At 41.0% G+C, this 25594-nt stretch overlaps 2 protein-coding genes across 3 annotated transcripts in view; one reads left to right on the top strand and one right to left on the bottom strand.

The window, feature by feature from the left end:
- Positions 1–4101: 4101 nt before the first annotated feature.
- On the bottom strand, positions 4102–7131 carry RPA3 (replication protein A3). The gene is made up of 4 exons (XM_040549780.1): positions 6900–7131; positions 6740–6814; positions 5141–5249; positions 4102–4665 (listed from the first exon to the last, which is right to left on the bottom strand). The coding sequence occupies exons 1-4, from the start codon at positions 6999–7001 to the stop codon at positions 4583–4585; spliced, it is 369 nt and encodes a 122-aa protein (XP_040405714.1). The 5' UTR covers positions 7002–7131; the 3' UTR covers positions 4102–4582.
- Positions 7126–25594, top strand: part of UMAD1 (UBAP1-MVB12-associated (UMA) domain containing 1) — a 79661-nt gene continuing 61192 nt past the window's right edge. The window contains exons 1-2 of one of the 2 annotated variants that reach the window (XM_040549777.1): positions 7126–7212; positions 13185–13297. In XM_040549777.1, the coding sequence (XP_040405711.1) occupies positions 13216–13297 (82 nt within the window). In that variant the 5' untranslated portion in view covers positions 7126–7212; positions 13185–13215. Of the gene's footprint in view, positions 7213–9797; positions 10950–13184; positions 13298–25594 lie in introns of those variants that run through there. The other variant, XM_040549778.1, reaches the window with a different exon arrangement.

Consider the following 25594-nt stretch of genomic DNA (forward strand, 5'->3'; position numbering starts at 1 on the left):
CGTTCAGCGGGGACCGGGGCCGTCTGTGCCTGTCCTGCTCCCAGTGCCAGGAGAAGCTGCGGACGAGCTGTCGTGGCGTGGAGGGGCTGCGGTCCCTGCGCCTGGGCGAGACGCTGCGGGACCTGTAGCTCGAGGGGCTCCTCCGCCACTGCTGCTGCTGCCGCCCCGGCCCCACGTTGCGTTGGGCCCTTCCGCGGGGCCGGCGGGCTGAGGCGTCGTGCCGGGCGGGCAGCACCAGCCTGATGATGGCAATGATGGGCCGCCGGCAGAGCGGGCAGGTGGCTCTGTGCGCGGCCCAGGGCTCGATGCACTCCCTGCAGAAGGAGTGCCTGCAGGGGTTCAGTCGTGCTGCATCGGCCAGCAGGCCCAGGCAGATGGTGCGCGTCTCTTGTCTGGGTTCCTCCGCTGGCAGCTCCTGGCGTGGCTGGCTCATTGTGCCTGTGGCTGCTCGGGCGTGGAGATGCTTGTCCTCCACGGGACGCTGCTCCGATGACAAACGGGTATCAAGTGCCTCCAGTCCTCAGCACCTCCCTCGCAGGTCAACGGCAGAACCTCAAAGACTCGCGGTCCACCAGCAGCACCTCAACACCTTGCGCTCCACCAGAAGCACCTCGATGTTTTGCCTGCAACCAGAGAGACCTCAGCGTCTCACATGCCCCCAGAAGGACCTTGACATCTCCAGTTCCACCAGCAGGACCGGGGTACCTCACCTGCCACCCAGAAGGACTTCGCGTCTATCGTGTCACAGGAAGGATTTTGACGTCTCGCGTTCCACAGGAAGGACCTCGACGTCGCGCCTTCCACTCGCAACACCACCTTGCACGTTCCAGCAGTGGGACCTCAACCTCTCAAGTGTCACCAGCCGGACTGAACGCAGGCTGGACGCTCAGGGCATTTATAGCCAGCTGCCTTTTGTGAGGCCATTGGGTGACAGCGACTCTGTGGTGACATCACACGGGTCTTGGGGTGCCCCTGATGGCAGCACCAATGGAGGTAACGTGACTGTTGTGAGAAAATGCTGATGTGAAATGGCTGCTCCATGCTGACAGGAGCAACGTCTGCCAGGCTGAGTTCCAGGTCGGGCACTTTTTTTTTTTTTCCCCAAACAGAGCTCCTTTCGTCTGAGAAGCTTCCTGTGGTGCTCTGTGGAGAGCAGCCCATGCTGGAGCAGTCCGTTCCTGAAGGGCTGCACGCTGTGGTACAGCTCCTGGGTTGGCAGTTCTCAGGCCAGCACTTGCTGGTACCGGTGTTTGGGGTTATTCAGTCAATCCACCTCCCTGTCTACTCATCTAGCCTGCACTTCCTGAGCTTGCCCACTGTTTTCTGCAATCTTCTCGACTCTGATAGTTAGCTATATGAAGGTGGCTTTGCATGCCAGAACTCCTTTTTGACCTCATGGTTCATTCCGATTATATTTCATTACTTTCATTATACGTCCTTGCCTCTCCTACTTGATTAAGCACAAACATTTTCTCATCTTATGCAGAGGATGCTTGCAAACGAGCACAAAATAACTTAATGTTTTCTGATTTGCTTCACGGAAAATGATTGTGGTCCCATGCTGCCGGAGCAAGGAGAGCAGAGCACGTCTGGTGCTAGTGACCAAGGTCAACCGTGAGTCCAGTGATCACCAGACAAGTCTGCAGTGACCAGGCACATCTGAGGTCAGGCTGGGAAGTCCTGTCAGCAGGAAGGGGACACCAACAGGCACAGGCAGGTGCAGGCATCCCAGCGCGGTGGCTCAGGCCAGGACCTTGCCAAAGGACCATGAGGCAAAGAGGGGGACAAGGCTTTAATTTGTGGTTTATTGGGCTGGACAGCTAAGACAGACGGACGGTTTTGAATTGTTTCTCAAAACACAGCTCTCCCGCTCCAACACAGTATTACATAAAGACTGCACCACCTCGCAGCCCTTGCAGCAAGGCAGGTAGCCTTATGCTGCCTCTCATTTTTGAAGTAGTTACCAGCTTCTGCCAACACCTAATTTCTCTGCTGTACCTGAAGGGAGCCTGGCCTGGGACCTGCTCAACCCTCCCTCCACCTTTCCTACAGCTATCTTGTCCAGTCTGTGCTTCCCAGTGCCTCCAGCAGGCATCCCTTTTCTTATACACCCAAATCCATTTTTTCCAATGACGCTTACTCAGACCAGGATCCTGGCAATTATGCCAGATGTTCCAGGAGGAGACGGCAATGTGATAGTGTGTCCCTTGCTGATATTGGGATGGGCACTCCAAATACCCTCTTAGCAACAGCAGGGAAAAATGTGCCGTGCCCCTGAAGTTGGTCACAAATATGGTGGGAAAAGTAGGCTTATTGTCCTGCTTCAAATCACAGTCGTTGAATATGGGGCCGAGTGACTGGAATGCCTCCCAGTCAGCCCTGGCATCATTTAGTTTATATCCCCTTCTTTCATCTCCCTGTCTTTGCCATACTCCTGTCCTCCCAAAGAAGCTGTTAGCCCCAATTTACACTTCCACTACTGGCCCTATCATTGGCCCCGGCTTTGCTGGTGTGATATCCTCCTTTGCCATTTATGGCATGGTTGCCCTGGTGAATCCCCTTCAGCCAGCGACCCACTAAGCCACCACCACTTCCCCTTTTATTATTTATGAGGACAGGCAGGTTCTCCATTTATTTTTGCAGTCCTAAGCAAGGGGTAGCAGCGCAGTGCCCATGGTTACTCCTTTCTCTTTGATATCCGAAACGTCTGGCAATTTAACACATTGCTATCCTGCTAAGTGCACATATGACCTGAGCATTAGTTTTCCTTTCATAACAAGAATATTCCATAGTTCCTTATTAGTATAAGCCATATAGTCAGGGTAGGCTGTTTATTCACAACATTTGTTGCAGTGTAGAGAAGCAGATTAATGAAAAACACCTAATGGAAACTTTTAGTTTTATACCACTTGCCTGACTGCATATCATTGCTCCAGGACAGGATGAAAGAGAAGTCTTGACGAAGGAAAACTGTAGCATTTACCACTCAGATGCAATCTAATATTTACACTCATGACCACGTATCCAAGGATGTGTCAGGGTAAAGTGCTATAGCCATCTAGTGGTGGAATCTATTCTATCAGGCCCAGATAGGCCTTGGTAAGAACTACTTGCACGTAATATTTTACAGAATGTATATACACAAGCACAAAATACATCTTAGAATAGAATAATTCAGAAGAGTTAAATGCTAGTAAAATAAGCACGTAGTTAGTAACAATGACGTTTTGCTGGACACTGCTAAGCATTAAAATATAGCAGGGACAGCGCTACAGGACAAAGCGTGGTATTGTGCCACTGGGACCTTCTTGTTCTGGTTTGCTGTACGAGACTGACCCACACTTCAGAGGTTGTTCTCCCTCCCAGTGACAGTAACTTTGTCACTATCTTCTAAGTAGAAAGTGGAAAAAACAGATCACCTGTTAACTTGACCATCTACCCCGTGGATGGGTGAACTAATGATCCATTAATGATTTGCACAAATTAAGAGTAGCGCTGTCATTTGTAGTAACTGTGATAAATAAGGAGTCTTTAAAACACAAATTCCTTGACTGAAAAATCGAGATATCCATAAACAAACACAATGCCAGCAATCTTAATAAGGCACTAAATCTAGCTATTAGAACTGCAGCCTGTTTCTCTGAAATGTTAATGAACATGGATCCAAATAAAAGATTTATTTAAAATGCTTTGAAATGTTTCACTTTTTCCCTCACAGTAAGTATTTCAGAAGTTAGATTTCACTTTGATTGTGTTACTTTAAGAGGTGTAAGAATTCTATGTGCTGTTAAATAGCCTGGATAGTAATGAAACTGGGAATTGTGTGGAAGTTTGTATGATTAAAGTCATCATGACATGCCAGCTGAATCCTGGTACTTCTACCTTGACATCCACCAAGAATTAAAGTTGTGATGAGAACTCAATAGCACTTGAAATTCTCAAGCCTAATTAGACACTTACAGCTTTAGTGTTTAACATCAGTGCAAAAAGCAAGTACCTTGTACTCCATTTTGTTAAAATTAAATTATGTGTGCAGGTAGAATAGGAATCACCCTGTATCACTGCAAATAGCACTCAAAGATATAATACTGACACAAGTAGTTAAACATAGTCAAACCTTTTTTATTGTAGAAGTGACCATTATCAAGATGCAAAATAAAACTCCCCCCCTCCATGTTTAATAAATTTATACCAAAGCAAATGAAATTAAAAAATATTTTTACATTAAAACCCCACCGAATGTCTTCAAGTTTTGTGTTAAATATCCTGGAACCTCAATAAACAACAACAAAAAAAGATGCCTACAAAACTTCAATTTCTAGCAAGTCAAATCCTGCAAGAGACCATTCCTCACGAATGCAAAAGGATTAAATATATACAGACAGTGAGACAGCTACAGAAATGTTCTGCTTCTTCCTTTTCAATTTCAGAGAAAGTAAATTTCACTAGCCACAGGTGGCGCATACAACAGCAGCATCTTAGTATATTTGGTGGAAACTGATGCAACTGTTACCAAGCTGTCAGGGAGGAAAGCTAAGGTACTGTTGCACCCTCTGAAGCCCTAAATATATGCTAAGAAGAATCAATTGCTCCTCCCGGTACCGAATGGGAAGTATTCAGGGAATTCGTGAATAATTTTCAGTGCTTCATTGTAGAGTTCCAGATCTGAAAGAGGGCAAAGAAAAGCTTGTTAAATTCCCCACTAGCAAACGGCAGCATTAAAGCACTGCTTATTTTAAAGTGGTACAGCCGAGTGTTTTCAGTCCCTCTCACCCCCCCCAGTTTTCCCAAGCCTGCCACATTCTCATTGCTTTCTACCTGGAGGATTATTTTTAGACCTGCTAACTGGACAATCACAAAAGGAGTACAAGGCAAGGGAAGACAAAGAACCCGGGACTGGGAGAATGATCAGACCATGGCAAGGACCTAGATCAGCTCAGGCCTTGAGTCAGTCCCTGCTTTTTGCCTGTAAAACAGCATATTCACTACGTAATTCCCACACCACTGTCCATTTACTATTTTTCACAGAGCTTGAAGAATAACCTTGTCCATAAGAGGGGATAATCAAGCTCTCTTCTTACTTAATGAAGAAACATTCAGAACACAACATTAATTTCTCTTAACATACATCCTCACTTACCAAATGGACTTTTATCTTCTCTGAACTGGACGTATGACATGCACATGATGGTTGCCTGATTTGTTACCCTTCCCACCACTTCAATAACTCCTGAGATCTCTTCATCTAGCTAGAAAACATACCAGAAATTAAATTAGTATCAACAAATTAGCTGCTGTTTCTGGTGCACAGCACTTGAGCTAGGAACAACAAATTCTGTTCCATGTCAAGCAATACACTACTACTGGGGAAACTACTGGAAGTGTGGTACTACTTCAGTTACGTCCTTCCAATATAGAACTCCTGCACGTTATTTCTGCACATACCAAGTTTCTTCCTTACGTACTTATTACAGCAGTGGAACAGGCTGTGAAATGCCTAACATCGTAGCTACGTATTTATAAAATTCACCCATTTACTCTCTCCCAGAAAGCTGTGGAATCACTGGTTGGATGCTGACATGCAACGCTTTAACAGTCTGACACAGGAAACCTTTTCATGGACTCAGGAAAGATTTCGATACAGGGCAGAACTTGTAGGAAAGACATTTTCTTGCAATTTGGAAATGAAGATAGCAAGTTTCACAATTGTAAGACAAAACTCCTCACCAGAAGAAACTGCATTTTTTTTTATCAACAGGACTCAAGTCTTGAAACTCAAGGTATCACGTGCAAATATTTCATATCAAAAATGGACAGACTTGCCAGCATTTAACGACTCGTTCAGCGGGAAAGATGGGATGACTACTGACATGCTCAATTTAGCCATCAAAAGGCGTCATAACCATAATAATCCTTCAGTCACAATATTTCTCAGACGCAAAAAGAAAGAAAAAAAAACACACATAGAAGAAAATGCCTGGTTCTTATCCCTTTACGAATACTTGATATCGAAGCAATATTTCTGCACATTAGTTATAAATGCAATGGGTATAGGAATTGCTTAGTTATTTTTTTTAACCAATTAAGTAATTCCTGTACCTTGAAGCATTCCCATTTTCAAAGACAGGAATGCTACCCATTCTTAAGAAAGAACGCTTTGAGCAAACTCTGAAGTTTATTCAAATGCTATGAGAAATATTTTAGGAGGGGGGTGAAAGGTCAACTCAACAAACTCTTGAAAATACCATATTCTTGAGTGGTTTTTTTTGGATTATCTTTACAAAATAGTCTGTTGGAGATAGGAAGACGGTTGATAAAGAGGCAAAGGAAAAAGTGCAAGGAAAATGAAACTAAGATATGTACTAAGATGGAATAGAGTAAGACAAAGTAGCCACACAGTGATGTGCTTGAAACGGAAGGAAACGTCTCTCTTAACTCCAGTCGAAAATTCATAGGCTTGTATGACGGCCTGAGCTGGACGGGACCCACAAGGACCACCGAGTCCAACTGCTGGCTCCACAAAGAACCACCCCACAACCAAATATAATTGGCAAAGATAATTGATTATTATTAAGACTGCGGAAGCTAGCTTGATGATGAGTGGAGCAGGGACGGTGCAACGTGTGTGGAAAAGGGAGAAGCGGGAAAATTTTGTCCCGATTTAAAAACAGAAACACGCAGAGGTGCGGAGGGGCCGAGGAAGGCCCGCCGCCGCCTCCCGGGTGTCCCCGTAACTCACGGGCTCGCTCAGCTCCACGGTCGCCTGCTTCCCCTCACCGTCCACCAGCACGAAAAGCTTCCCGCTGGGGTGCACCTGCAAAACAAACCGCGCGTCCCAGTGAGCGCTGAGCCCGCAGCACCCCGACCGGCCGGGCCTGACCCCGGGCCGGATTACGGACCTTGTGGAGCCGCCCCACGAAGCAGACGGGCCGCCCGATGTGCTGCGCCAGCTGGGCGGCGGCGATGCGGTGCCGCGGCGCCTCATGCGCGTCCTCCATCATGGCGGCGGCGGCTCCTCCATCATGGCGGCCGCTCCTTCCCGCCCGTCGCCCTTAGCAACGGGGAAGCGGGAACGGAAGAGGGGGGGAGAGGAAGAGGCGAGGTTTGCCCGCCGCCTGCCAACCGGCTGGCCGCGCTGCTCTGACGTCGGCGGAAAGAGCGGGCGTTGCTAGGGGACTCGGCGAGGCGGAAGTGGAGGCGGCGGTTGGGCCGGTGGGTGACCGCGGGCCGAGGCGGGGGAGGCCGGGCAGGGGGCCGAGACCCCCGGGAAGACGGGAACCGGCCGGGCCTGCCGGTTCCCGTCTTCCCGGGGGTCTCGGCCCCCTGCCCGGCCCCCGCAGCCCTTCGCGACGCGGGTGTCGTGGTCTCAGCGCTGTCCCCCCCACTCCCGCCGCCCCCCCCCCCCCCCCCCTCCGTCCGGGCTCTTGTTTCGGGAGGCACCGGGAGCGGCTCCCCGCTTGCTCTGGGGTTTAAAAGCGGCCCCAGGTCTCGTGAATGTCGCAGTCGGCACGAGATGCTTCAGTCTGCTGCAGCGTCCCTGCGAGGGCTCTTCGCGCCTGCCGCGTTTGAAGGGCTAGCCTCTAGGAAGAAGGGCTAGCCGTCGGGGGGAAGGGGCTAGCCGTCGGGGGAAACCAAGCCGTGAAAGTCGCCACAAAGACGTGGCCGTCACGCTTAGTTGCCGTCGAAGGTTTGCAGCCCAAAGAGAACTGCTCGCAGGGAAAGAAGCAGGCTTTCAGCCTATTGGCTCTTGGATTTTGCCAATGCGTGGCTTGCTCTTTTAGTATTTTCTAGCTTCTTGAGCATTTTGAATTTTGGCATCAGTTTGAGCGCCGCTATTTCGTTCCTGGCTGTACCTTTGTCACCTGTGCTTTTATTGTCTGGCTTAACTGTGGTTGCTTTCTACGACTCAGCATCTCGGAGTGTTGTTAGATGGTGGTAATTTGGGTTGCGTTGGTGTTGGGCAATTTGGGTTCCTGGTATTTCTGATTCCCTTCAATTTTAAAAACTATAAAAATAAATATTCATATTGAATTTAAGAAAAAATGTCTTCCTTAGTGTTTTGTTAAATGTGTATATGTATATATTTTTGTATTTGTGCTTCTCTTGGCACCTATTTTCCTTTCTTATGCTTTGAAGAAGCATAAACTACAGGAATATGACTGATGTTAATGCCAGATAAAGAAATGATCTGTTTAATTATTTATTTTTTTAATTCCTCAAATAGTAACTTATACTAGGTTAAAAGCTTTTAAACTCATCTCTTGGTGTCACAGAAAAATCTTTTTGACGTGCGTGTTCTTGACTCTAAATTGGTCTGTTTCATGTCATAAGCGGGCTGTACAGGCTATAAACTGTACAGTCTTGCTGCTCTTGCTGTTAATTTATTGATGAATAACAGTGGTGTTCACATGGAAGAGAGAATTGCCCTTCTCTTTTTCCATAGTATATATAGCTTAAACAGCGGTGCGTGAAATTAGTCTGTTTCCTTAAGATCAGATTTGCATCTGAGCTCATTTCATCGTTTATTTACCAGCAGTGCCACTGCAATTCTGCTTTGCTGAATTCCCAAGCAGCCTCTCTTTATCTTGGTCTGCATCTTTGCTGTTTTTAATATCGAATTATCTTTCTTCTTCTGCCACTTGTGAACATGCAGGAAAAAGCTGAAAGAAATGCTAGGGTCCTTAACGTATACAAAAAACGGTATTGGGATGTAACATATTGGCTTGGCTCAAAGGTCACCCATATCTCTTGTCAAAGGAGACCGGCAAAGTGCACCAGGAATAAATTAACCCCTGTGTGCATCTCTGCAACTCATCTTCGCCATATCCCATGTATGTTCTCAGAGCCTCACGTAAAGACACAATATTTCTTGTAGCCTCACAGAATTGCTATAGTTCGCAGTTTATTACTTGTTAATGACTGAAGCAGTGCCAAAAGCATTATTCTTAACTATTAACAATCGAGATCGGAGAAAGGAAAAAATTATGCTCGCTTTTTGGTGAGGGGGAAACATGAGGAGACGGGAACTGCATATTCCTGCCAAGGGAGATTTTTATCTTTAGGCAGTGAATTCAATTTCAGGTCTCTTACAGAAATACAATTAAACCCATCTGGAAGTGGAAAGTGCTGAGCTATATAGGAGACATTACTGCAGAAACGTGGTGCTGTCTCTGACTGGTGGATGTGTTTTCTGTGATTTTGTGCTGACTGCTTCATTTAAAAAAAAAAAAAACAAAAAAACAACACGAATAAACCCACCACCATCGACAAAAAATCCTTAAATAATTTTTTCTCTGGTTTGTGTGAACATGCATCCACATTTGCAAACTTCAAATTTAGTTTTTACTCTGAAATTAAATTTATGCAGAAATCAGTCGTTTTCAGCTTTAGTTAAACGAAACCTCAACTTATCTACAAGTAGTAAAACTCAGCCTGATTCTGTAAGCGCTTCAGCTGTGCTCGTATCTTCCAGAGCACGAGTGTTTCCATTCAACTCAGTGTTTCTTTGTTTTGTTTTTAACGTGTAATACTTAGCATTTGCATTTCACATTGCTGGAGAGATTTATGTTTGCTTTTGAAGTACCACAGTTGATAAAATTCTTAAAAGAGAGCAAATATCACAAACGCATTGCCCATCTAGGACTTTTCCTTTACCTATACCATACTTGATACAGCTCTACTCTTTGTTTCTGTGGCCCCCCCCCTTTTTTTTTGTGTCTCTTATTTAGTTTAAAGTTAATTCTGTTCAGGAAAGATACTGAAATATGGCAAGTAATAGTTGGTGAGTTCCTGCCTCCACATCAGTTACGCAGACCTGTGTGATCTGCAAGTTTTGATTTGAAGTGGTGAACACCCAGAGAAGGAAATGGCCTCACAAAGCATGCTAGTCTGTTTTAATATGCAGATTCCTTACCACCCTCCCAATATTCACAATCCCCAAATACAGCGTATTTCTCACTGCTGGCCCAGTGGTTTTATCAGAGTAAGAATTTGAGGCCTGCGTTTATAGGGGTACTTCATTTCTTTTTCTGTTTCAAACAAAAAGATGTGTTTTTTTTCTTCGTGAGAAATACTGCTGGCGGTGCAATTTAGTTGAAGAAGCTACTTCAGAAACCGAAAGCTACAAAGTAGAGTTTGAGCCTTACGTAGATAGGATGAATTTCACCTTTTTCTCAGTATCCCTTTTTTTTTCTAAAAGGTTTGTCTTTTGTCAACAAAAAGAAAAAAATGAGTATGTGAAAGTGCTTGTAATGATAATTTGGCTAGGTCAAGTTATACCAATTGTTAATCTACTCTGAGTTGTAATGCCTGCAGTGTGTTTTTGTTTTGCTTTTTTAAAGCAGTGAAGATTATGTTAAATATGCAGGATTTAAAAGATGACATTCATGGTTTCCTATACAACTTTATTGTGCAGATGTTACGTATATATGAAGTACGATGCTTTTCTGTGTGCAAGAAAGAGAGGAGGGAGAACGGTGCCTGATAGAGCTGCAAATCGTACAGTAACGCAGATCTCCAAGAGAAAAAAATGTGACTGGAGCAACTGCAGCTCTGGCACCTTAAGTGGCTGGCTGGAATCTGAGTCTTTACCAAAGCTACCTATAAGATTTTACACATCAAGTTGATTTTCCTTCTTGTTGCGTGCTTAGAAAGAAGGTAAAATTGCATTTTAAACTGTTCCACAACTGCCTCTCCTTCATACATCATTGGAGCAGAAACCTGACTCTGGAGCATTGCAGCACAGGTTTTTACCACTTGAACTATGGGACTGACAACCCTAATTGGTAGCAGCAGAAGACTTATTCCCTAAGGGCTAAAAAAGGAATATGCTGCTGGCGCCATGTGTTGAGCCCGGGCGAGGGGGGAAGGTAAGGAATAAATGAGGCAATTAGGAGTTGGCGCTACGCAATCTCCACGGGACTGGAAATATCAGTATTTCACGTGCTAAGGTAAGAAAACAAGCGCACAAGAATAAAGTGTGGATAATTAACATTTATTTTTGGTATTACCACATACCTGAGACTGGCTGGCTCTGCGCGTGCTCGCGTACCTCGGTGCAGTTTGTTTGACTGATAGAAATTCCACTGCGTCAGCATAGCGAGCAGTCGCTGGCCAGCCTCTGGGGTACTCTATTTCATTCGTGGGTATCAGCCCACGGCTTGAATCGCTGCCGATTTTTGCAACGTGCTATTTATACGCCGTTCTGAAAGCCAATGCTCACGCTCCAGAAAGGGCTTTCTGTGATGTGCTGCGTGCAAGTATTTGATACGCTTGTAACGGCAGGGTGCGAGGCGGTTTATATGCGGTGAATAGTCGGTGCTGATTGTCAAGTGGATCGCTGCAGGTCACTGGCCAGGGCACAAAATCTTGCTTATGGTGTCGTGAATGCTTGGGTGGGAAGTGAGGAGTTTTGGCAAATAATTAATCCAGGGGGTTGGTTTTTTATTTTTTTTTAATATAAACACTACATTGTGGTCTTCTGTGGTTCACTCATAATAATTCTTCTATGTGAAATTTAGTGCAAAACAATATTATCATTAGTATGACTCTTTTCTCTAGGTTTGACTTTGATTTTCCTGGATGTATATGTTAGGGTGTATGCGTTGCTGTCGGTTTGTCAGTCCCTTCACCTTGAAATGCGCATCAGGGAAGTTAATCAGGATTGTACTCCTCAAACTCCACCTCGGACTCAAAATTACATTATTCAACTTTCCCTATTTGATATTGATATTTTAGTAGAGAAAGGCTTTCTGTACCTTTCTTAAAACCTTGGCGGCTGTTTGACACCCGGCACTTTGAGCCAGACCGTGTGCGGGCCGCTGCGCAGGGCAGCGATGTCCAAGGTCCCATGGCAGCACTCAGGGCGCTCCTCTGCCAGGGAGCCGGAGGAGGGCTAATAATGTCCAAGTGGCAGCTGCTGGCGAGTGCTGCTTTCCTTTTTTTCATCATCTCAGCTCTGTAGAAGTGAACTGCTCTTGCTGGAGGAGGCAGTGGAGAGTTACAGCTGCTGCACTGAATGGTGTGCACTTCATATAGAGCACAGAAAGTAGGTGGTGGCACATTAGTAGTCCTCTCAGTGAGCTGAACCTGTACACACATGCTTTGTGGCTTCTGTTGTTTGGTCTTCAGAAGAGTGGGGCTTGCTTAGGAAGTTTTTCTTACAACTTTGTTATTTAAAGGAATGAAACTTCCTCCAGTCTGCATCTTAAAGTTCACAATCATTAGAGAATTTGCTTAGAACAACGTTTCTTGATTTATCCAACTGTATGGCGGGATGCATAGGACTTAATTTGGTAAAAGCTGGCCCGTTTGGCCATCTTGTGGCTAATGCTTATAAGGTTTTTCAGATGGATTTGTCCTTTTTAGGCTATTAACATCGCTTCAATATTGTCTTCCACTCCTGAGAGAAAAGAGATGCTGAGCATAATCTTTTCCAGTTAACACTTCCATCCCATTCATGTTATTTGTAGCTGAAGTCACAGTTCCTAACCAGTTTGGAAGATTATGAATTATTGAGTGAATTCTTGTTATGAAAAACTGCTTGATAATGTTCCGGCTTCTTTTAAGGGAATTAGTGTTAACTTGGTCAAATACACCAAAGTGTTAAGCTGTCTGTAGGTTTACAAACTTGAAAAATGAAAATGGATATTTGCAAGTATTGTGTATCTTGTTCTTGTTTTTTGACTTTATAACTGATACACAGACACTTAAGACTGAGTATCTACTGTGATTTGCTTCATTCATTTGCTTTCATACTGCTGCATTATGAAGCTGCATTTCCTATAGGATTGCATTTTGGGCTTCCAAGTTTAAGAACTCAAGAACTAATTACGGTTAGTTTGTGTAACAACAGTTTGAAGTAGCAGAAGAACACGAAAAAGTGCTTGGTAAAAGCTGACGGTAGTTTCTTTCTTTCACTTTCTAAAGGAAAGATTGAGGTGTTTTTTTATAGTTCTACTCCATAACTTCATAGAAGACCCTTTAGTAATTTATTCTTTTTGCCTGTTGAAGTCAATTGCTGCATCACCAAGGTACTTTGTCTGATGTGCAAATGCCTGATACTTCAACTCTATTAACAGAGATTTAGTTGCAATATCATGTATTTTGCATTCAGAGTGGTGTGAACCTCTTATGCTAAATTCTGCTATCTTGTATTTACTTAACGTGTATTGTCTTCGTTTTAGATAACAACTTAGAAGAAGAAAAAAAGAGGCTATGTTCGGCTTCTTCCGAAAAAGTCAAGATTCAAAGAAGATTGCAGTGCCAGAGAGAGAAGCAGATGGATTTGTTATTGTGGGTAAGTGATGCTTCTGTATGAAATGATTCTTGTCATCTTTGAAATGTAAAGAGGTCTTTTGAGATGCTTAGATCAAATAAAAAGAGTTAAAAGAACCCATGACAAAAATCACTCAGAATTCTTACTGTTCCTGAAGGAGTTTGTATGCCTGCCCTCATTATACAGACTAAATAGCTGAAACTTTGTTTCTTCATGTTGTTTTCTGAATAGGTGCAAACTCTTAATCAATATCATTGAAAATGCAGTTTTGTATTTTCCTTTCATCTTATAAACAAGGAGACCTTATTTCCTTACAGAGCAGGAAACCTCAAAGTTGATGCTTCTAGCTTTATGGTTAGAGTTGAGAATATCTCATTGCAGCTGTTAGATGACTTTATTAGTTTCCCTCCTTTTGGCGTTAACCCCAACATCTTTTTATATTAGAAGGCAAGGTGTGTAACTGTTCTGATTTAGAACATGACTCTTGATTAATTTTAAAACCCTAAACCGCTTAATTTTCATCGAAGTCTTTTTGTTATTCAAAATTTAATCTTAAGTGTGTTCACCTGTGAACTGGCCAAATCTGCAGCTTTAGGTAAGCTCTTTCATGGTCCTGTAGGATGGCTCAAGCATGCAGGGGATACAGAATTTATTATTGCCAAGCTGTAACTGATCCTTTCCTTTTTCCTCTTTTGAAAAATTGGGTTTTCCTCCTTGTAAAACTGTCGTCATTAATACTCAGTTTCTGCTGTTTTAATTTACTGAGTTCTTATCAGGAATCTTGCAGCGTTTACCTATGCAAATGTTGCTTGAGCATTCTGAAATTGAGAGAGCTCCCGTATTATTAAAATCTAATAATACGAGAGACTACTGGGACTCATTCTTAGGAGAGCTTACTTACATTCTTTGTAATAGTTCTCCATTAAAACAAATATCCCCAACTATCTACCAGTTGTTAAAATAGATCTGGTTTCACATGTGACTCTGTGTTTTGATGGCTACATCAAATTGATCCAGCACTTGCATTGTGGAAAGGTGGAAGGGGATACACCATCACCCAAAATTTGGAGGCTATTCAGAGCTTCAAATTGTGTAATAGGCAGAGAGCTCTGCACCTGAAGATTGCTTATGTGCCACAACTGCTGGTCTCAATTCTGTTTTTAATTTAGCTTCATTCCTTTTTCCTTAAATGCTCTCAATGACTATTTAAATTTTGAAGAATTATCAATTATGCTTTAATTTTCTGTTATTTCTATTTACTATTTTTTTGTTTGGACAGCAATTAATTTTGCAGACTGTGATGAAATAGACTGTCTTTTCATCCTAACTTCTCCTTGGCAAAAGAATTACTGTCAGTCTCACCAGTTGAGCATATTGTCTTGCTGTGTAGAGGCAGTTGCAGAATTAAGTACATGTAAGTACATCTGTAGTTTTGTTTGTCTACGAAGAGGCAGTCCAAAAACCTTAGCTATTCTGCTGGTTTGTTTTTTATTGCTCAGATGGGAGGTATTGAAACTTTTTAAAACTGAGATGTAAGTGTTCTAGAACACCAGCACTAAAAGTTTCCAGCTAATCTCAGCAGTAGTTATAGGACAGCCATCTTTAGAACTGCACCTCCAGGTTGTTAATGTGAATACTGCTTTAGGCAGTGAACAGTGTCAAAGGGGGGTAAGAATTAAGTTTCATATATTTTAGGTTGGTTCCTAAATCTAGTCTTTCATTCAAAGCATATAAGAACAAAAAGCCTTGTCCACTAATACTCTGTGGACAAGCGAGGAAATTCTTTGCTTCTCTTTCATGGATCAAAAAGAGAAAAATACATCTTCAGGGGATGCTTTCTCCTGATTTCCACCCTTGCAATAATGAGAAGCTCGTCTGTCACAAATTCCTTGCAAGGCTGTTTATACCATGCACCACTAATAAGGGCATTAAGGAATCTTACTGGGGGTCTCAAAGAGACCTATCAAGAAATAATCAAATGCTGTGTCCTTTACAAGTATAAAATAAGTCTATATAATAATGTAATGAGAGTACTTGGCATCCCAATTCAGTGTAGATGAAATTAACAATATGTAATTATTTTCTGTCTCTGTATCATCTGATTTTTGAAAATGGGGGAAACAGGTTTGATGCTTTATTGAGAAAGTACCACCAGAGCTATCCCCTGTGAAATCTTGAGGATATTTTTTGCTATTTTTTCATAACTCCTCCAAGTGCTGTTATGTATTTCAATATTTTAAAAATATACTTGTAGAATATTTATACATTTGGAATTTCGATATCTGAATTAAATCCTTCTAGTAGAAGGACAACTCATAAAAACATCAGAAGCAACAAAAATCAACTTTGCAGCATAGTAGCTCAAAGAAATTCTGTATCTTACTTTTAGGGAGAAATCATTGTCTACAGAGGAGCTAAGAAAAAAATTATCAATTCACTCTACAAAATAAATATAAAATGTAATTTTAACAACAGAAACCGAAGCATTTTTATGCCTAACTACCAGTTCACTCATTTTCCAGATAACTGGTCATCTCATCTCTTTGTGAATCTGAAAAAGCGATGCTTGTTTTGTAACAAGCACAGCTATTATTCTGAAAAATATGAAATATGCACAGCACGTGCAATTGATTTTGAAGCGTGAATCAAACATAGAGATATGAAAAATGTTTCAAGGGTTTGTCTGATCATCACAAATTGCTTTTCAAGTTAATGTTCTGAATGCCATTGTTTGTTTTGAGTTAGCTTAGGGTTCTTGAAGAGTAGCTATTTTTTAAGGATTTTTTTGGGCTTTTATTACACAAATTCCAGTCTGTCATCCATTCTTATTATTGCTAGCCACGTAGAAGAAGACAAATTAGTACTAGCGCATTGGTTTGACACACGGCTGAAAATCTCCCATCAGATATCAAAGATACATGTGATTGGTACTCCTAACATCCGTCAAAGATCAGGAATTGAAAAATTGAGGCAGCAGTGCTGTTTCTATTTGTTTTTTTGGCAAGACGGTCAGAAACTCTGTTAACATCCACATAATGCTGATGGTTCTGCTGTGATGGGTGGTGAGTGGTTTTTTTGTTAGTTTGAAGACAACTGAAATCTTACTTGTTGCAGGATATTGTTCTGTATGTTCTCTTCAAAAACTACTGCTAATTGTTCATCTTGTTTTCAGGTTTATTTTAAGATGCTGATGTGCAGGGTCTTGATTGCTCTTGCAGCAAAATTAGAAAGAAGCCAGTGTGCGGGAGCAGCGAGGGCAGGTGCTCCACAAGGCGGGTGAGCCTGCAGCCAAGCGATGGTGACAAGAGGACAGGCAGGCATGGGCAGAGACGTCACCAAGGAGGGGCACAGTCCCGTGCTGCCTGAGCAAGGAGAGCAGAGCAGCTCTTAGCTGTGGGAAAAATCCTGGTCCATGTGCTTTCGTTCTGCTACATCCATGCCATCCTTGGGCACGGACAGCCAAACCCCTGGATCTGGCGAAGAGGCTGCAGAGCCTGATGGGTGTGCTTGGGGCTGGACAGAGTTGACTGTCTAGTATTTGGAGGAGCTCTTCGATCGTGCCCAACTTCAAGTCTGCTTTATCTATTTTTACTTTTGTTTTAAAGGCCGTTCTGTTTCATGGATTTAAGAGTTGTTTTATTATTTTGTTTTGTTTCAGGGGACTTTTTATGTGGCAAATTGGAATGGAGTAAATGGCTTGGAGAAATAGTTCAGTTGCTGATGCTAAGACTGATTTGTAAAAGTATCTAACTTTTAGGGACTATTATTACTGACTTACACCTGACTGTCACCTAGAGGTCTTTTTCTGAGATTAAACAATTCAGTTGTAGAATTTTTCAAAGATTCAAGAGTAAGTACCCAAGGAAAAAATGGCAAGGCATGGGATTCTCAATGGAGTGGAATTACTGTCACAGTCACAGAGAAGCTATGATCATGGTGAGAAGGGTCAGTAGGAATTTTGAGAAGACACGTCTATTCTGTAAGCCTCACTTTTCCCTACTGTGTTCTCCTAGATTCTTGGAGGCCATGCAGAAATAGTAAACAACTTTTGGATTAATACCTATTTATTATGTTTAACATTACTGGAGTAAGCGTGATTTTTGCCTGTTACTTTTCTTCTAAAGAGAATACAAATAATCGTAGGCCAAAGAAAAAAAAAGTGTTGTGAAATCTTTTACCACTAAGGAGAAGGACTTCTGATATTTAAGTGAATCCAGGTGCATTGAATTAACCACTGTGTACCTTCAGTTTCAATGCTCATGTCTAAAGAGAAGGAGTTCAACAAAACAAGTGTGGTCAGACTTGCAACTAGTTTGATAAATTATGATTTGGACATATTCTTATGTACAAATTTTGGTGGTCAGTTATGACATCCTATCTGAAGCCAGTCTCTGCAAAGCAATTGAGCTTGCAGTGAAGTACTTGAACCTTCCTCTGATGTATTCAGAATGTATATTACTGAGTTAATTCAATATTATAACTCCTTTATATGGACTTATCCTCATCTGTAGGCAGAAGCATCATCATTCAACTATGAGACTGTGAAAGATATGATTTATAGCCACCTGAATGTTTCCCTGAGTTAACCGTAGTTATATTGCAAAATAACATCCTTAACAAATCAGGAAATCTTCTGTACCAGAGATATAAAACAGTAAAATGATCGACGCCAGTCAGTCTTTAGTTTTGGAAAACAGAAAATCTCTGTTTTTTTGTAGAGTAATATTGCATATATTGTTCCTCTCATCATTCTGTGTTTCCATTAATTTAATCTACATGCAGATATTTTTTGAGGCACTCTTTATTGTGGAATGAAGAACCGGTTAAATTGCATATTTGAATTAAGGGACACCCACGTTGTCACTCAACATGTAAATATGTCTTAAAATAAAATCTGTATTGTTTACATGTTGATCTTACTAAAATAGATCTCTACGTATGTTTTGAAGATCTTAAATTTTTACTTCTGAGAGAAATCTGCAGTTTTAAAATTTTCAAGAGTGAATATATGACAGAGAAATATACTGATACTTCCAAATAAAAGGACTACCTCCATACTATTTTATTAGTACAGTTCAAATAGTTTTTTGGCTTCTCCCATGTGTATGTATACCTCGGAGATGAAATACATCAAGAAAGATTTGTAAGAACTTGATGTTGCTGCTGCTGTTTGTTTTCTATGAGTTCATAGTAATGTGTAGTAGATTCCTGTGAATCTCTACGCTGTTTTTTTTCATTAATATTTGAAGAGCTTTTAGTGGTGCTAGTAAGGAAGGCTGGGATGCTGCAGTGTTTTTAAAATATACTATTACATTTAAGAAATGCACAAGGCTTTGTACCAGTTGGAAAAAAGCAGTGGCTCACTGTCCTTTTACTTTCTGCATCAATGGGCTTATGTTATGTTTTTTATATGAGTGTTTGTGTATCTTTCCAATGTTGCAGTTTTCAAAAAAAAAAAAAAAAAAAACAAAAAACAAGCTGCCATTTCATTTTCTTGTTTACGTTTAAAATATTTAATACTAACTTTACAATAATCTGAGATTTTAGGGAAATCTATTTTTTTTAATCTAAATAACACTTTATATGTGTTAACTTGCACCAAGGTAAGTGATTGCTTTGGTGCACTCCAAGAAGTTGCTGTATTAAGTGACCTATTTCTTGAAGTGCTGCTTTCTGGATTTTATACTTAAAAATAGTCAGTAGCTCATCTGGGCATTGAATTTTCCAATTAGAGTTGACTGAAAAGAGAGGGGGAAGAATTGAGAAAGAGAAGAAACAGTCCTCTCCTGTTACTGATCTTTAGCTGCATAAGGAGGTAATGGCTACCCTTCGTTCAGTAATGAAGTCAAACTAATCCTCCTGGGTACTAATTTTTTCACAAAAACAAACTGCATTTTTCCAGAGTACCGCTAGATGGTGATTTCTCTTGTATTCAGTAGTTGTAGTGCTTTTCTCTGTCTCGTTCATACACCCGCGTGCGTGCACACAAAGTCGAGCAGTAGTAATTATCAGTACACCATTTTATTAGACTGTAGGTTTTCATCAGATTTATAAAAAGCTTTTAAAAACCTAATATCAAATTTATAATGGCATTCCGAACTAATAAAAATAATGAAGCTTGAAATGTTGACAGCATGTATCTAGATGTTGGCTTGTAATTCCTTCCAAGCAGATCTGTTGAGGCCCATGTGGGACCTAAATAACACAAAGAAGTAAATTTGCATATTTTACAGCAGGGGGAAAAACAGAATGCAAAAACATGAATAATTAGGAGCACAAGCTTCATGCTATATTAATACTGTTGAAAAGCATGTGTTGATTGTATTCTGAAAGCCAGTAGTGATTTGGTTGAGTGAACTCAGCATCTCTTATGCAGATTAAAGGAACTGGGTTACAGAACAACTGAAATTCATTGTTTTGCTGCATAAGTAGGTATATTTCTTAAAAGAAATATTTTTCCTAGATGCTGTACAGTGCAGAAAATCTTTTTTAATGCCTCATCAAAGTGGATTTTTCTGTCGACAAAGGACTGTTCAATTGTTCATTTACTTGTGTACTTCTAGATTTTAAAATACTTTTCTCAGTCACAGATCAGATGTTAGAATGTTTAGCACTTTAGTGTACATGACCTACTTTTCATTTCATTACATTTCTCTTTGCTTTCTAAGGCTTGAGCCCTTATAAACACAATTATGATATGTATTTGATTTTTTTAATTTAAATTTGCAAAAGTGCCTTTCTTTAAATGTTAGCATACAGATGATTCTGGAGTATGAATAATGCAAATCATTGTGTTTATGTCTGTTGATTACAATGGAAGATATATAACATACTTTTTCATGATAAAAAATGCTTTAAAATGGTGAAAAGGCATTAACATAATATATTTTTTTCTTTGATGGTTAGGCTAAATGCTGTCTTGGCCCCTTAATTCACAGCTATATTAAAGTTATCTTGTTTTGAATTTGACTAAAAAAGGAAGATAAATACTTTTTGTTTAACTTTTATTGCAGTTTTATTCCTGGGGAGGAAAAAATAAGTTTAAATATTTGGTGATGTATTAGAGGCAATTATTTTGAGGCTTTTAAAATAGATGAAAGTGCACAGAAACAAACCTTTTTAATCAGTCTTTTAAGTATATATTCTTAATTTGCATAACCAAAGGAGGAAAATGGTAAAATGTACCAGTCTTTTTAGAAATTGATGTAATTGTAAGAGGTTAAAGAGGCATCTGGCAAAAGGTTGTTTTGAGGTCACACATGCATCTGACAGTTTGCTGCCAGCCCTCTAAGAAAATATTGGTTGGAGTTGCATTCCTGTTTTTCATATTAACTGCCTTCTGACTTGATATATAATAGTCATTTTCTAAGTGTGCAGGTCTCCAGAGTGCTCCTGAGAGGTTTGTTCCTACCGATTTTAAAACTTGAAAATAGTGATGGGAGCAGAATATGCTTAAGAAAATCCCCTTCCCCCCACCTCTTTTACTCCCCCCCCCCACTTATCCTCAGGAAAGATGTGGGCATTCCTTGGACTTGACAGTCCTGCAACGATGTATTTCCACAGTTGTCCTCGTGTTCTTTAACCCTTGTTCATAGTGTTCTGTTCGCTTCTGACACCTGGATTCTGACAGTTTTACTCCCATACATAGTACAATACCAAGTATGTAGCGCCTTAGTCTGGTGACGGTGGTCTGTATAGCGTTCTTAAAGCAATGTGTGGTTGGAATATAAGAAAGGAAAACCATGGCTGCTTATTGTAGGAATAGCAAAATGCAGTGTAAAAGTAGGGATTTTCAAATGCTGGCTGTAAATTTTATTTCCCAACTTATGCTGGTCATTAAATCTATTCTACCAGTAGAAACTTCTTTGTTTTATGATGCGAAGAAAATTGTTCAAGATATATAGGAAAATGAGGCTTGGACTAAAAAAGGTATAAGATGAACTTACGGCTACAGCTAACTGAAAAACAGTGGTGGAAAATGTGTTCCAGGAGTGTAAGTTGCTATCCTGGCAAATGATAAATTCAGGTTGGAGTCTGTCTTTTAGCAATTTACAGCATAGTTAGAACATCATTCTTTCCAAAGAGAGCCCTAGTCATTAGCCCATGCAATCACTGTCTGTCTGGTTGAAGTCATTCAGCCTTACACAGATGTTAACCACTGTTAATTTTCTCCGAAGGAAATGTCATGTTGAGGTGATCTTACACATGTCCCTTCCTATCTCTGGCAGATGTTTTGGCGCATTTCTTCAGTAGATGAATTAAAAATACTTTACCAAACTGCAGACTGCTTTACCCCTTATTATCTGAGAGACATGAGAGCCTGAGAGACAGTATCTTATTTTTATATTTTTTTATTTAGGTAATATAAAGAAACTCAAGAAGGTTACCCACTGTGTTTCACAAATGTTTCAGGTCACTTACATTGTAGGTATCCATGTGAAAGGTGACTTGTCACCTTGTGCGTAAAGGTGTTTTTTCTCTAGCTGCTCTTTCTTGATTCACTAGTTAGTACCTTTCAGTAAGGGCCAAAGAAATTAAAGGGTACGGATGATTTATCCAGGCAATTGCTTTACACTTCAGTGCTATTTCATCTACTTTTGCCATAACGCATCTTTGGTGCTTGCCAAAAATATAATGTACTTTCTGATCTCTGCTCATGCAGACGAATGATCTTCAGCTTCTTCATGGTGCTTTCCCCCTGCAAATGAGGGCTGCACGGAGTCAGTTCTGAAATTATTCTCTATTCCAGCAGTCAGAAGTAAGCTTTTGCTCGCAACATTGACCATGGATTACTATATGGATAATATCCCCAGCTAGATGTTTGGTTGTTTGTTTTGGGAGCGTGGGTGATCATGATCACTTCACTTTATGATTTTTGTGTGTTTTAATAAATCCTTGTAATGCTACCACTGTTATGAGGATATCCTGTGACATGATATCAAAAAAAAAAGTTTTTTTTAAAAAAAAAAAAAGGTGTGTGGAATGAGGGATGCCTTGGAACAGCACAAGGAATTTGAAAAGTTTGTGCAGTGTTTCTATTTCTGTAACAATTAGCACACAGTTTGATGTTGTTATAGTTAACTGTGTTGATCATGGGTTGCAATCACAATCTTAATTCTGTGTATTGGTTCCTCAATTTAAGCTTGGTAACTTGCTACAAAAGCTATATGTGGGGCAAAAATGATAATGGGACAGAAAATCATGTAAAAGCTTAAGTCAGTTGAAGTCAGGAATATTGTTAGGATGTGAATGTCTCTCTGTTTTGACCCCTTCTCAGCAGTTGTGATAAATGTGGGACTTCAAATACACTCAGCAGATACATATAGCTTTTTATGTCATTGTTTTTTGTGTTGTTGTTGCTGGCATGGTATTTTTTGTTTGTTTTTTAAGGGTATCTAGGTGAATATGGAGTTGAGTATTTTGTCTGTGAGAATGAGCACAAACTGTGGAGAGAGCTCTCAGGGTCAGTATTAGTAAGCTGTCAGTTGTGAGGGTGTCTTTTGGTTTGTTCTGGTGTTTTCTTTTTGTTAGTTTTCTTCCAGTTACGCCCAGATTAATGATGCGGTCTTTAGCATCTGACCACCATTAAGCACATACAATATACTCATTCCTTTTTCAGTTAAAAACAGGCAAACTTCCTTAAAATGATTCAGAGTCCCAGGGCTTTCGTAGGGGAGGCTGGGGGGGAGGCAGGGAGAGGATTTTTCCTGACAGACCATATCATTCTAAAGCTCTTTCTGCTCAGACCTGTCTAGACCAGGAATATACTGCAGTTGTGCAGGAGTTCAAGCTCATAGCTTTCCTGTTTCAGGGCGAGTAAGGGGGAGGAACAACATAAACCCCCTGGGATTACTTTTTATCCTTCTTTCAGTTTGTATGAATTTTTTGGCTTTTTTTCTTCTTTTTCTTTTTCTTTTTTTTTTTTTTTTGAGAAGGAGAGAATAGGAATTCATGGCTATTTCTTTGCCGTTTATTTTTTCTTAAAGGAAACCTGCTTAAATTTCTTCAGAATGATTTCATATTTGGTTCTTGCAGCTGGGGAAGGCTACAACAAAGGAAGATTTGATTTACAAAAGCATTAGCATAGCTGTTGTAGCAGAAAGCAGTCAGTATTATCTTTAAAACATGGATATTAAGTACACATACCAGTGCACCCTTCATTAGGATAGAGAATAAGGAGAGCGATTTTTTTTTTCCTAGAATTTTCTTTTACTAACTCACAAATTAAGTCAACACAGTTATGAGATGCACAAGGAGGAGCTTTGCTAAGATTTAAAGGAAATTGGATATACTGACTCAAGTTGAATATAAACTTCATATTTCTTCATATATAGAAGAATATAAACTCCATATATTCATATGTATATACAGACTCTGAACTTACAAAAATTTACTCCTGCTTTACTGCTCTGTGAGCTAGAGCTGAGACCCAGAAACAAGCCACACAGAGTTTCCAACTTGTGCGTTTTGTTATAGAAAATTAGGAAAGAGTGAGCCGATAAATTGAATTAAACATCTCTGAAATTCAGCTTACAAAATGTTTTGAGCATATTTGCCTAAAATGATCCACTAACCAAGGAGCAAGCTTGAATTCTTGGTATGCTCTGGAGCTGAAGTGTTAGAATCAAGGCACCGTACATCAGGCACATCTGTCCACTTGATTCAAAACCAAAAGCTGAAGTTATAGAATGTTGTTCTTGAAATGTGTTTGGTGTGTATTTGTGCTTATTCAAGCATTCATCCAATAAGTAGGAGACCTCAAAATCTAGTTCTGCATAGGCTTAGCACGTCGTCTAGCATCAAAGTCTAAAAGAGCCCAGATGGGAGGACCACCACTGTTTATTCTGGCTGCATAGTGGTTCTACTTCAATAATGCACAATGTAGGAATTTCCCTGATACTGCATAACTCATTGAGCTGCAGTGATCTCAGAGTAGGGAAACTGGAATACCGGTCTCTGCTCCCTAGCCTGTGTATGTTGTAATTTTTGTTTTCTTTGATTGGGATGACAAAAGATTCAAAACAAAAAGACCATCAAACAGCATGAAGAGACATGAACCTGTTGGCATTTCTTAGGCATCAGGCTTGGCCCCTTTCTGGCTTGGTTCAACTCTGTCCAAGGTGACCATTCCTTTTTGTATGAGCCAGGTCCAGCTTCTAATGGAAGGGGAAAAGGGTGTGCCCCAAGCAAACTCAAGTACAGGTGACCGGGAGGGCTCTTTGTGTTGGGCAGGACCCTCAATACCTTCAGACTGTTGGGCCCAAATCTCACGTTCATTGCATCTAGAGTAGGGCAATTACAAGGTGAGGCAAAAAGTGGGATTTGCTCTGGTTTCCCCTGTTTGCTTGTTTTTCAGGAAAAAAGGTGCTGGTTATGCTTGCAGCATGCCACAAGGGAGGCAAGGAGAGGCAGGAGTTAAGCTGCTTCCCGGTCAGATCCAGGACACTTGTGTTCATGTGCAGAAGCTACTGCTAATGAATTTAGATCTGTAATGCTTTTTGTGGCTTCTGAGACAGCTGCTTTTTTAGATTGTTTTGGATATGCCTTTCCAGACATCATACCCATCCTAATCTTCTTGTTGATAGCAAAATATGCGTACTGTGTGAAGATAATGAGTTGTGGTTTGTTATAATATGCTTTTGATTTTAAATAGAACTTGACTGCAGTTTAGTACTGTATTATCAGATCTTTGCTATTAGACTAAATTACCATTTTAGAAATATTAAGAAAATATGAGGAGAAAAAAGGGGGAGAATTTTAAGCAAAACAATTAAAGATCATACTTTTTGGGTGAAGATGATTGAAGATCATACTTTTTGGCAACTTGTCACAGCCTTAAGCTGGGAAGTATGTTGCAGGCACAGGTTTCGAGCAGCAGAGCTCCTCTGGGCTCCCTCTGCTGCCAGCACTGAGACCTGACCAGTGTGGACCTTTTCCAGCTCCTTGGGGGACTGGGGCTGACAACACTGGCTTGTAAAAGAAATGGGGTTGTCTTCTCTTTAAAACAAACAAATAAATAAGTAAAAGCTGTCTGCCACATTCTGGTTCTATGTGTGATTGTAAGAAGTTATTGAATATTTTACATTTTGAAGTTCTCAGTAAATATTATTTATCTGCATAGTTTGTTGTTGTTGTTGTTGTTTTAAGCCTGAAGCAGGCAGCACTGCTGTGGAAGTTGTTTTAAAATAGAAAAGGGCTTTTCCCTGTTAGTAAGGGTCTGGAGCACAAGTCCTGTGAGGGGCGGCTGAGGGAACTGGGGTTGTTTAGTCTGGAGAAGAGGAGGCTCAGGGGACACCTCATTGCTCTCTACAACTGCCT

This window comes from Cygnus olor, chromosome 2 (assembly GCF_009769625.2).
Source record: "Cygnus olor isolate bCygOlo1 chromosome 2, bCygOlo1.pri.v2, whole genome shotgun sequence".
Taxonomy (NCBI): domain Eukaryota; kingdom Metazoa; phylum Chordata; class Aves; order Anseriformes; family Anatidae; genus Cygnus; species Cygnus olor.

What these genes read in the sequence shown, in the direction of transcription:
- RPA3 (XM_040549780.1), bottom strand. Translation starts at nt 7,001, where the DNA reads ATGATGGAGGACGCGCATGAGGCGCCGCGGCACCGCATCGCCGCCGCC. An exon ending in TCGTGGGGCGGCTCCACAAG is followed by an intron (nt 6,815 to 6,899) that starts GTCCGTAATCCG and finishes TTTGTTTTGCAG; the next exon opens with GTGCACCCCAGCGGGAAGCT. An exon ending in AGAAGATAAAAGTCCATTTG is followed by an intron (nt 4,666 to 5,140) that starts GTAAGTGAGGAT and finishes GCCCTCTTTCAG; the next exon opens with ATCTGGAACTCTACAATGAA.